The sequence below is a fragment of the Struthio camelus genome, chromosome 25 (assembly GCF_040807025.1).
Source record: "Struthio camelus isolate bStrCam1 chromosome 25, bStrCam1.hap1, whole genome shotgun sequence".
NCBI lineage: Eukaryota > Metazoa > Chordata > Aves > Struthioniformes > Struthionidae > Struthio > Struthio camelus.
Genome location: NC_090966.1, coordinates 5903883 through 5916865, shown reverse-complemented (window position 1 = coordinate 5916865; position 12983 = coordinate 5903883). Strand labels below are relative to the sequence as shown.

Sequence of the window (12983 nt, the reverse complement as noted above, 5' to 3'; positions counted from 1 at the left end):
GGTTGACGTTCCTGCGCAGTGTTATATGAAGCATTTTGGATTGACGTCCTTGGGCAGCTCGTGATTTTATGCATTTCAGGCTTTTGAAAGAGCTGGGGGATGAGCCAGTTTCTCAAGGTTTCATTTATACCTGCTTTCTTGGCTCAGAGCGCAAAAGCGAGGTCAAGGCAGCAAGCAGAGGAAGCAGAATTTGTGCTGGTGCGTGAGGGATGAAGTTTGTGCCCTGGTTTGGGAAGGGGTGTGGGTTGGTGCAGGTTCCCAACGGATGGGGGCCGAGGAGTCCCATCTCAACCGCGAGAGTGATGAGTGCAGTGAGGAAGCTTGGGTTTGTCGGAAGAAGCATAAAAGGTAGCGTAGGAGAGGAAGGATGCAGGGTTCTGGGTTGTTCGTAAGTGGTATGTGATTGGGAAGAACTCTAGCTGGGCCTGGAGGAACAGGAAGGAAGTAGGGAAGAGGTAGGAGGTAAGGGATTGGGTTAGAGGCTCTGTGCTGGGGGCTACTGGTAGTGGCAGCCAAGCAAACAAAGTCTGAAATGAACTCCCAGCTGGTTAATGGAGACTTATCCAAATATGCTTATTCTTTCTTTTCCCCTCCTGTATTTAATTTAGACCCTTTTCTGAAATTTTTCATTGGCGTTTTTGTAAGTGTGGAAGTCATATGCATCTGCATTTGGTTTGGATCTTAATGTAATGCTTCTAACTTTTAGCAGGAATTATATCAAAGTTCCTTAAAAAGACTTTTTTTTTTTTTTTTTGTTAACTGATGAGAGAGATCTCCAAGGGCATTTCCTCAAATTTGGAATTCTAGTCAGGTTTCCTTCTCAAAGGTGGCAGCAACACTTTTGTTTTGCCCTGTGAACTTTTCTGAACGGTTTCCCATTTCTGGCACAGTAGAACTCAATGTCTCAAGTGTGAACATTCTTGATGGATGAGAAGTGTTTTCTTTTATTATGGTGTATTTGTACATTTTTTTTTTATGTAGAGCATTAAAATGTCAGGATATTTCTGACTGGACAACTGGATGACTGTTTTGTTTCCAAATTCTGCATTTTGACTTTTATCTACTAGATAGCCTAATTAAGATTTTTCAAGAGGCAAACTTGATCACTGAAAATGTAAAGTCCAGGATACTGGGCATGCTCTTTGTTTCTATTGAACTTTTAAAAGTTAAGCTAGTTTAAAAAAATAACTATTTTTTTGGTGCCCTAAAATCTTTGTATGTATCCTAAGTTCTGTTATACAGACTTTTAAAAATTGGTTAGATGCAACTATATATTAAATGGAACGTTTTCTGGAAAGCTGCATTCTTCCTTGTCTATTTGGTATAAAATGGTTTTGAAAATAGTGCTGTTTTTGCTATTTACCTGAAGGTTGTTTACCTTTTAAATAGGCAAAATGCTTCATCTGGCCAGTTAAATGAAAATGTTCTGCTGTTGAAACTTTAGCTGTATCTTGTATGCAGCAGAAGTCTATAAAATGTAAAGCTACTGAATTGCAAAATCAAATTTAAATGCAGATGTGCTTCTCACTAGATGCCACCAAAAACAAGTGGTACAGACGTCAAGTATTTTTATCTATGCGTACACTTTTTGGTGAGGATAATCTTCACTTGTGTATATGTATCTTTGATTGCAGGGAAGTATATAGTAAGCTTACTCGTACAAATCTATTTAATGCACCAACACAGCAGCTGTTTTCACATTTTAAAAATTCCTGTGTTAGGTTATAGTTTGGGTGTTTGCCTTGAAGCAAGAAAATCAGTAGAGGGTTATTCTTTACCATGTTTGATATCCATCCAGAAAATACATAACTTTGCATAAAACCTGAGTAGTTTATTTAAAGGAGTACTTAAAGTAGACAGGAGCATCAAAGGTAACAGTCTCTCAAGTAAGCTGAAAACATCCAACAAAGTCGATGTCTATTTACGTTGCTTACCAGCAGTTCTAATTAGGAGCTTAGCGTATATAATCTTGGGATAGAAACACAGTCACTGTACAGTAGCAGAGGTTTGCTGTTGGCCTGATACTGAAGAAACTTTAATGAGCGTAGTCGCGTTCTGCTGGATAAACGCGTGTTGTTCCTCATTAGTCAGGACAAATTAACGGCTCACATTGCTGCAGGAGGAAGGAGGGAAATGTTTCCATTGACGAGCAGCTTTCTCCTCTGCCCTCCAGCCTACCTTCCTTGTGGAACTGTCCAGAGTGCTGGCAAACCCAGGAAACAGCCAAGTTGCTCGAGTCGCGGCTGGCTTACAGATCAAGAACTCCTTAACATCCAAGGACCCGGATATCAAGGCCCAGTACCAACAGAGATGGCTTGCAATCGATGCCAATGCCCGCAGAGAAGTCAAGAATTATGTAAGTTTTGGGGTTTTTTTCATTTTTGCCTGTTCGTTTTCCTTCGAGGATCATGAGTAATGCATTCTTATCCCTCCTTTTCCACCTGAAAAGTCTTCCATTTGGTGGCTTCTACTTTTCATGAAACAATGTCGTCTGTGCGTGCTTTGACGTTTTGTTGCTTACATCATATTTAATCTACAGAAGTGTTAGGGTAAAAAGACAAGCAAATATGTGGCTACTGCTTTTACATTGAGGCATATAAATACTTTTACAAAGCAGTTTTTAAGTAGTCCCCTGTGATTCTGGAGTTCATGGGAATGGCTTCCTAACTAGGCGATTTCAACTGAATTGATGTTTGCTTTTTATTCTTGAGCAGCTTCCTCAACTGTCTCACAGTCTGTCATTAATGTCTTTGAGACGTGTCGTGTGTGTGAACGTGCACGTTTGCACAAGCCATAGAAAATCTTAAAGAATTAGTAGAGCGTAGTCATGCATATGCAAGTTCCAGATGTGAAATGGTATTTTTAAATTTTGTACAGGTGTGGAATTTCCCAAGGACTGTTGTGTTCTTTTATAATTCCAGTACAGGACTTGCAATGACAAAACTATAGTGGCTGAGTTTTTCTGACTTGCAAGAACAAAGGTGTACTTGGATGTACACGGTGTTATGTAATTAATGCAAGTTGGCTGTAAGCTTTTATGTAAGGTTTTTGTCTTAACAGATGTCTTTGAATCTGTGTATAGTAGAGTATGGTTGGGCGGTTCATTATGGTACAACTTTAGTCTTTTATTTACATTGGCTAAGACTGAACTAGGTAAGGGGAAACAGCTTATATTGTAAATGGGAGTTGTGATGGGGTTGTATATTAAAAGCTAACAAAGCCAGATTACTGCTGTCCTTCTGTCCAACTAAAGCAAAGTCCTTTGTGTCTTATTAAGCTGATAAGTTGGATGCTTTCACTTAATTCCTGCTGATTGGCTTTTTCTTAACTTTGACAATTGTCACTATTTCCATTATTCTGTTGAGAAGCTGAGTGATCTATTAGCCCACGCTGATTAGAGGGTAAACGTGAAGAGGGTTGGTGGGGTCTCAGTTCACTCGGTTCACTCCTGATCATGAAGCCACTGAAGTATTTGGTGCTGACTGCTACTCTGAATACCAGCAGAAGAGCCACGAAGCCTATCCCCTCTTGCCCGTCTCAGGAGGCAGGCTGTGCAAGGGTGGGAAGAGAGCGGTATCTAGTTTGGGAGAGGCTAAGTGAGTTGTAAGTACTGTATTTGCTGAGGGGATATCTAGACAAGTAAGATGTATAACTGAAAATTCTGAAGTGTGCCCCCCTCCTCCTCAAGAAAGTTATTGAAGTATACAAAAAATTGTTCTTCTGATTGGAATTAAAATAAATATAAGGAAAAAAACCTCTTCAATCCTGTTCAGATTATCTTGGCATAAACAATCTAGAACTATTTTGGATTGTAAACCACCATTTGTTTAGCTTTTGTAACTTTGCTTTATAATACAAGTAGGAAAGAACTGTTCAGTGAGTCATCAATGTGCATTATTATAGTATAAAGCATTATGTATGGAATTTAAAGGATGTGGTAGAAATATGTGTAATCACACAACTGTATCTCACTTCCTGAAATGGATAACCATGGTTAAGTTCATTTCAAACATTATTTGCCTGTGGTCAAATGCTTGCAGAGGGAGAAAGCAGTACAAACCAACTGCTTTACTGGCCAAAGGGGTACATTTGCAATAAGTTTATCAAGTGAAAATCTAGGTGGCAGGCCAGTGTCCATCTGTCTCTGGTTGCTCACATCAAATAATCATGTACAAATCTCTTGTCGCAGGTTTTGCAGACGTTGGGCACAGAAACGTACAGGCCCAGCTCAGCCTCTCAGTGTGTGGCTGGTATTGCGTGTGCAGAGATTCCCATGAACCAGTGGCCTGAACTCATTCCTCAATTGGTAGCTAATGTTACAAATCAACATAGCACTGAGCACATGAAAGAGTCGACACTAGAGGCCATTGGATACATCTGTCAGGATATTGTAAGTAGCTCTTTTTTTTTTTTTTTTTTTTTTCCCCCTAAGTATGCTGTACTGGCATAACCTCTTCCCAGCACCTTTTCTTTTCCAGACTTTCACTTGTTACACCTCTATATCTAATAGACTCTCTGTAGTTGTCTTCTAAAACTTGTCCTGAGGGTGTATCGGTGCAAACAGAACAGCATGATGTATTAGTAAACATGCAAGAATGATATCTGAAAGAACTGACCTGCTTTTGCAACACAAATCCAGGTCATTTTTCATAAAGTTTAGGCTGAAGTCTATATACCCCTCTGGTCACGTGGTGGTGAGGGGTGCTGTTATAAAACTTTAACTGTCAGTTGTGTAAAACTGTAAAATGGTTAAAGATAGCTGACAAGTGTTTACTTCACTTGTGTGTTGGAGAAACTTGACAGTTACCCTCATTTTGCATGAGGGGGTCTCTTTATCCTTAATTTAGGAACTTTTGATACGTGGACAAGAATATTCTACTGTGTGAGGCACCTTCTATAGAAGTTCTCGTGGTTTTATTGCTGTAGTTTGTCACATCATGATGTGCTGCATCAAGTAGCTGATCCGAACTGCTCCCAAAACCCTGTGTGTTGTCTGAGTTGCACTGAAAAACAAAAATAGATTGCTGCTTTTTTGGTGTTACTTAACGTCTTGGAACGTGCATGTTTCGTATTGCTTGTTGAACAGCAGTATAGCGAGTTAGAAAGGTAAATCTTCTCTTTGGTGCTTCTTATCTGGCTACAGGAGGTTTCTCTCACTTCTTGGTCTGTTCACATACGTGTTTGATTGTAAGCATATTCCACTACCTCTTCTGTGCCTACAGCTGTTCAAAAGAGTAGGGTGCTCTGGGGGTTGTCCCTTTTGCAGGAATAAGGATGGAGTATTGCAATCAGCTTGGGAATCTTCCATTGTAGATGGAGAGATCTGAAGAATGTAATGTCTGCAGAAGGGACCCTTCTTGAAGAAGAAAGGGAAAAGTCAGTGAGGGAAACCCCATAGGATAAAATGAGGAGCAATAACAGATGCATCGATGAGGACAGGTAGTGAAAGAAACAGAATAAGGCATAAGAAAAGACCAGTGCAAATCAGATTTTTGGAAAACACCTGAAAAGATGCATGCTTCTCAATGCACTGATTGTCTGAACAGCTCCTGGCACTGACCAATGCAAAAGTTAAAAATGAAAATGCAGCAAAAGTGCTGGGAAAATAGGCTTGGGTGGGGGTAAATTACTTTATGGAGATTAAATGGTATGAAACAGAGGAAAAGTACAATTGTAAAGGAGAGGGAATCTAGGTCAAGCATTATTTGTTACAAGTTCATCCAAGACTTAAGTGCAAGTTACTTATTTGCTTGGAAGATATGTATGGTTAGTTTTTTTTTTTTTTTTTTTTTTTTGATTTTTGGATACCCTGGTTGCTGAATGGGTATTTTGTAACCAAGATTCCTCTTAATATTTGTAGTTTGTGTCAGTTGCATTGTAACAGTATGTTTGTAGTTTGGGCCTCTAGGGCTGGATGAATTCTAATATAATGGTAAATATTGTTATTTGGGGATCTTGCAGTCTTAAATGTACCATGAAGAAAAATTTATCTTTAGTCTATGTTCAGAGCTTTAATCTTTCAACCTTGAATGCTTAACAGCTAGCTCTCCTTGCTACTGGCCCATGCAAAATTTTCTTGCCTTATGCCTAAAGATGACAGCCACCTTTAACCAATAAAAGTGTAAATCAGAACTGTTGGTATAGACTTTTTTACTCAGAATATAGCAGAATGCAAAAAGGCGTTGTTGAAAAGGCGTGCTAATTGAATGAAGTCAAGTAGTCTGAAGCTTGTTGACCTATTATTTGAAACAGTTGAGTTTATTTAGCATTTATGACTAAAACCTCTGGGATGTGTGTACTCAGTTCAATCTTCCCTTTCCTGTTTCAGAAGCCATAAAGATGTTATGGTGTACAAATTCCATGTATTTGATTTCTAGTGCTCAGAGTGAGCAAAGAGCTTCTTAGCTTTAAACGTCTTAATTTCTGTCTAGATTTCAGCGTCAAGCTTTGAGAATGCTTTGAAATATGGGGAAAAAAAAAATCGTTCATCCGGCAAGTAACTTTATCAATGCTTCATTTAGGACCCGGAGCAGCTTCAGGATAAATCCAATGAGATCCTGACAGCCATTATCCAGGGAATGAGAAAGGAAGAGCCCAGCAACAATGTGAAGCTAGCGGCTACGAATGCACTCCTGAACTCTTTGGAGTTCACCAAAGCAAACTTTGACAAAGAGGTGAGGGGGAAAACAGTAATGGTTCTTGGCCTAAAATGCAGGGACTGAATCCATGGTCTATGATGAGAAATCATGCACCACGCTGAGTTTTGATGGATAATTCTCTTGCAACTGAGACTTGGATTCATTTCGCTAAATCTGGTGTGTTGTTGTAACGCAGAAATACCGTGGAAATCTTCAGAGATTCATCAATGGAAAGAAAGCATCACTGACTTTTTTGGATAAATATGAACTGACCTTAGAGTTTAGCCTATTAGACGCTCTATAATGCTGCTGTAAGAGTACAAGCTTGGATCAGCACTTTGTTTCAAGTGGTGTGGCAGCAATCCAGATTTAACTTGGCCTCTGAAAATTGTTGGGGGAGGAAGACTGGTAAGAGTCTTCAGAATAGCGGCCTCTGATTTCTTTCTTTAGGGTTAAGTAGATCCTCTAGATCCTTACCGAAGAGAGTACAGGGAAGATGGAACGGAATTCGTATTGAACCTTCAGCTTGGAAGCTCTTTTAATGAAATCTCTTCCTAGTCTAGAGTCTAGCTGGTGTTGATTTGGGTTAGCTAGAGTCTTTCCCAATTCGAGGTGGGAGGTGCGTAATTCATTCACGTGTATTTCTGCTGGACTTCAGTACTGTAAATAGCCTGGGCGTAAGTTTATTCCTTCCTACTAAAATGCAAGAATCTCCAGGTACTGCCTCTCTAGAAACTTATGCAAGTTTCTTGAATTAGGCAAGTTTTGAGGTTTCTTGAAGGAATTGCCGAAATAGTTCGGGAGACGTTTGTTTTCTTTATTTCGCTTTAAAGAAAGGTGGTCATCTTATGCTAACCTATTTTTCTTTTTTGGAAGGTCTGCTAAATGCCTTTTAAATTCAAGTTTGGGATCCCCATTCAGGGGAAGAAACTATTTAGAATACTGCAGTGAATAGTAAAATGTACCATTCCTTCATCCTTAGTTGCGCTATGAGTGATTGTACTAGTCAAGGTTCAAAATGTATCTTCCATAGAAAGACTTGCAAAGATTTTGATGCTTTTCTAATACAGTTTTAATATTCTTTTATTTCTCCTTCAGTCTGAAAGGCACTTTATTATGCAAGTAGTCTGTGAAGCAACGCAGTGTCCAGATACAAGGGTGAGTGAAAATATGTATCCGATTTTGTAATCGCGCCTTTCTTGAGTAGCTGTCTAGAATCTCTTGACATCATAGTTCAAAAAGTGCTACATAAAATAAGTAGCATTTTCTAAGATGATTGGCGCAGCTGTGAATTTGCAGACAAACGTGAGTTTTATACTTAAAGTTAGAACAACTACTAGGAAGCTTTAAGTTGCTTAGGGTGAAAGACCTGGTTAAGTGTGGAGTAAACTGAAACAACAAAAAGGCAGGGTTATTAATCTATGGTAGGCTAGAATTATGCTTATTTTTCAAAGTACTCAGGGAAGTGTCACATCTGTGAACCGTTTTCCACTCTTACAGGTACGAGTGGCTGCCTTACAGAATTTGGTGAAGATTATGTCCCTTTATTATCAATATATGGAGACATATATGGGTCCTGCTCTCTTTGCTGTGAGTACTCAGTTTTTTCATCTACAGTAGTTTGACCTCTGCCTGTACTCCTTTGTCTTAACCTGAGAGGAAAAATTCTTTCTTGCAGTCCCAGTTTGTTTTTCTTTCTTTGGATGTAGTTCTGTCCATGGCTGCATGCTGTGGATACCGCTCTCCAAGCAAAATCCGTAAAAATCAATTTCTGATTGACGCCCCAAATGTCAAGGCAGTGCTGAGTAATTGATTTGCTTGGCAGACCTTACTAGGCGCTGATCGCCGATAAGCCTCTAAATGAGGAGGTTTCTTCAAGAACAATCATGTGGTATCTCATTTCGACAATCTAGACTATTGTACCACAGTCCAAAAAAAAAAAAAAAAAAAATTGGAGCGTATGTTTGAGGAGGAATAACTTGCTGAAACGTCCCTCTCTTTTGTGTTTCTAAAGATCACTATTGAAGCAATGAAAAGTGACATAGATGAGGTGGCTCTACAGGGAATAGAATTCTGGTCAAATGTCTGTGATGAGGAGATGGACCTGGCTATAGAGGCATCTGAGGTGAGCTTGCAAATGACTGCTGAAAAGTGGTGAATAGCCATGATCGTCTGTTTGAGAACGTGGAACTACCGTGGCTGAAATGACTCTGAAAGTTCTCCTGTTCTTCACAGCATGATAATCTTTAAGAGCCCATCTGAGTGCCTTGTATGGGAGTCCTGGGTCCATGATGAGACATCATGCACCACTCTGATATTATGTGATGCGTGTCTGTTATGGAAGCTGAGACCTGAGGCTGCGTGAAACCCACAAGGCTTGTTGACTCTGCAGATATGATGTATACTGCAGACATCAGCATAGTGTCCTGGTATCCAGCTTAGCATTTAGCTGCTAGCTTGGGTACTAGTAGCTGTCTTACTCAAGGCTCAGCTATGGTTAATTTATTCTGCTGTTCAAGGTAAATGTGAAGCTACCCTAATTAGCGTCGTACAGGGATCTCCATTTGTAACTCCTTTTAACCTACTGCATTATTTTTTTAGGCTCCGTAGTTTCTTAATGTAAAATTTGTAGTAAAGCTTAAGTAAAAACTGTTCTACTTACTAGGTTAGGATAAATTGACTTTTAAAGGAGCAAGATGATTTTAATGCTAACCTGTCTGGCAATTGAAGCTACTTAAGATAAAGGTTCTCAGACAGATTGAGAATACACTGTGACATAAAGTGCTAGTTTTCTAAAAGTGGTGGTATGTGACAGCTACCTAACTTCTTAGTGTTCCAAAGTCAAGCCATGCTATGTATGTAAGGCTAACCTGAATGCACATTACACTGTGCCTAATATACATGCTTAATGTGAGAAAATTCTCAGTGTCATGAAGATTTCTGAGCTGTTGCTTCATTAAGATGGTATCTTGAATTACTGAAATACATGAACCACAATGAAGGGAGAGCATTTCTCCCGGTTACCTGCTTTCTTTGAGACATAGCAGACTTCACGTGTTACGCTGATATGTAACGTTTCTGGGATCTATTGTTATAGGCACGAGCAACTTAGTCCTAACCCAGCGTTCAGAAAGATTGCTCATGTTCTGTATAATGTATTATTTATGAGTTGAAGATAAAGTTATGGGCTGAAATAAAAGTAATGGTTATCCTTTACAATGCACGGACTGAGGATGAATTTGGGGCGCTGTTCTGCATGCAGGTGCTGTTTGCATAAATTAGTCGAACAGATCAATAATAGCTTAAACTCTGAAGGGCTCTAGATGAATCATTTCCCTCTTTAAAAGTAGCTAAATATACTTTTGTGTTGAACGCTCAAAATAGCAAGGATGAAAGGACAAGTCAGCCAATAGCTTTGGTTTATATGCTGAAGACCTCTTGCTTTTTCTACTTGGGGTCACTTGTTACTTGCGCGTAACTGCAAACTGAAAATATTTATTTGCACCATGTGAGGAGGGGCTTGAAACATGTATGGAATGGCAAATTGAACTTGCACTTCAAACATGTAGCTGGGATGGGTGTGGGGTGCCCTCCACGTTCCTGTGTGTTACTGGTGACTTAGTTTGCGTTGAGGAGGAGAGGAAAGCATGCAGAAGAGGAGAGCTTGCGTCTATTGGGGTTTCTAATTCAGAACTTAGGCCTGTGTAGCCACTGAGGATCATTTTGTAACCTTTTTTGTCTAGGCAGCAGAGCAAGGAAGGCCTCCAGAGCACACTAGCAAATTTTATGCTAAGGGAGCACTACAGTACTTGGTCCCCATTCTAACACAGACGCTAACAAAACAGGTGAGTTGCAAACTTCCTGACGTATGTCAAAAATACGTTCACTGGCTATCTTAAGTTATGCGAGTAAGTTCTGGAGCAGTGATGCTGCTCTTACATGGAATGGCAAACTGTCAGTGGTGGTCATTGCTCACTGGCATAGGTGACTTCTTGATATGTTCAGCTTAAAAGATACTTTAGGCCCCCTAGGGTAGTTCAGAACAGCATGTTTGTTCTGAGCGCCTGTTGTGGCAGTCCTTGGTCTGTGATGAGACACCATGCACCACTCTGACTGAATGATGCGTCATTTTTTTAGAGCTGAGACTTTGAGACTGCGTGGAATATCATTTTTATGCTGTATTCTACGAACACACATTTTTATCTATGCTATTTGTAGAGACTTTATAGTTAATCGGCGTTCCTCATGAAATGTTTGTGAGATTAAAACTGGTGTCCAGTCTCTGTTTCATTGGGGATCTTGTTATTGGAATTTTTGAGCTTTACTTGTTGAATTCTTAGGTCCACGTTTGTTTAGTGCCTATTGAGCACTTCATGGGGGCTTGTTTGGACTCTGTTTCACAGTCTAATCAAAATTAATGGGATTACTTGCTACACCAGGTCTAATTATAAAATAAAATTGTTAATTAAGCCATACAGGATGGCATTCACTTGTCTTACCAAGCATTTTCCCAGTTCACCACAGTATGTTCTCAGTGAATCCAGGGCCTTGTTTCCCTCTTTGTTTTTTGTATTGCTGTCTGTCTGAATGCGGAGAGTTAAATTGCGGGAGGTTCTAAAGTGATTGTTAAAACAGGAAAGATAAAATGGATAAGAGAATCACAGGTACACAGCTTCAAAGGTATGTGATAAGTGGCTGAGCTAACGGTTAGAGGGAAGCAGCTATTTGACTGGCTATATCTAGGTACAGCAGGCCGCTCTCTGCAAGGCAATGGCATGGATCAAAGAAACCTGAAATCTCGATCTAGATATGAGAGAAGCAGTTTGGAAGATATATGAGGATACTGTGGGTATGCCAGGAAAGAGCTAGCAGCCTTAAACCAGGACAGGAAGATACAGATGATGCAGTTCAGGTTGCTTCTCTGCCAGAGATGTAGCCAGTACTTCATAGATCTGAATTGGCAATGTTACTTGCTGCAGATCCGACAGAATACCACTGCCTGTGAGTGGTAAGGGGTGTTTTTCTCCCAGACTGACCAGGGCTGTTGTCCTCCTCCTAGGATGAAAATGATGATGATGATGACTGGAACCCCTGTAAGGCAGCAGGAGTCTGCCTCATGCTCCTGGCAACCTGCTGTGAAGATGACATTGTTCCTCATGTGCTGCCCTTTATTAAAGAACACATTAAAAATCCAGATTGGAGGTACAGAGATGCAGCTGTAATGGCTTTTGGGTGCATTTTGGAAGGACCAGAGCCTAACCAGCTCAAACCACTAGTCATACAGGTAAGGCTCATCGTGTTTTCTTGGAGGCTGTTGGAACAGAAGCTTTCTGATTTACGTGAAGGGCGTACTGGGGCGTGGTTGAACATAAGTTACTTTGTACACAATTTACTTCACACATTGTTTTTTATCTGAGGAAAAGCAAAAGGATGCCTTCTAATCATTGCAGTTCAGAGAGATTTGGGTAGCAGGGGCTTGGTGTAGATACTGGGAACTACAGCAATGAATTGCGTGGACTGTCACTGAAATGGGAATGTCTTATCACGGGCCGAAAGCATGCGGTTGGACCACATAGCTTTCACTCACAAGAATGTACAGGACTTCAGAATATCTGAGTCCAGATGCTTCGATTCTCAGGTCTTATCCACTGCGAAGTAACTTTATCAATCTTCAAATATCGGCACAACGGCTTAAATGGATCTAGATGATGGGTTTTTTTTTTTCCTTGTCTTTCATCAAAATTGATTGCTAGCTCATAGAGAATACCTTAAAAAATCAGAAATGGTGGCGATTTGATATTTCAGATGTTAAATATCATCCCACCTTTCTGTTGATTGCAATTATGTTCTAGGCTATGCCAACTCTAATAGAACTAATGAAGGACCCTAGTGTTGTGGTTCGAGACACAACTGCGTGGACTGTGGGCAGGATCTGTGAGATGCTTCCTGAAGCTGCCATCAATGACATTTACCTCGCTCCACTGCTGCAGTGTCTGATTGAGGGCCTGAGCGCTGAGCCCAGAGTGGCCTCCAATGTGTGCTGGGTAAGGCAGTTCCTTTGCTGTTTGACGTACTGTAAGTTTCTATTGAAAAGGGGAACACAGCTCATGAAGAGAAGCCTAACGCTTAAACGGGTTTCAGAGACAACTGATGACTTGCTCGTCCAGCATACGCGACTGTTGTTTACTGTAAGTTACGTCTAGTCTGTTTTGTGGCTCTGGTAAGGAGAAAAGTGCTAATATTAACAGGGTGTAGAAATCGTTTTCAGTTTGAAAATGCTGTGGAAACAGTCCTTGAAAGCAGCTGTGACAGCTGTTTTAGACCAGGTATGCAGGGATTTAGCTA

At 40.3% G+C, this 12983-nt stretch overlaps 1 protein-coding gene across 2 annotated transcripts in view; it reads left to right on the top strand.

Annotated features, from left to right (window-relative positions):
- Positions 1-12983, top strand: part of KPNB1 (karyopherin subunit beta 1) — a 28109-nt gene that overhangs the window by 1984 nt on the left and 13142 nt on the right. For both annotated transcript variants that reach the window (XM_068919293.1, XM_068919294.1), the window contains exons 3-11: positions 2174-2356; positions 4190-4390; positions 6522-6674; positions 7737-7796; positions 8139-8228; positions 8653-8763; positions 10382-10483; positions 11698-11922; positions 12491-12682. In XM_068919293.1, coding sequence (XP_068775394.1) covers positions 2174-2356; positions 4190-4390; positions 6522-6674; positions 7737-7796; positions 8139-8228; positions 8653-8763; positions 10382-10483; positions 11698-11922; positions 12491-12682 — 1317 coding nt within the window. The remainder of the gene's footprint in view (positions 1-2173; positions 2357-4189; positions 4391-6521; positions 6675-7736; positions 7797-8138; positions 8229-8652; positions 8764-10381; positions 10484-11697; positions 11923-12490; positions 12683-12983) is intronic.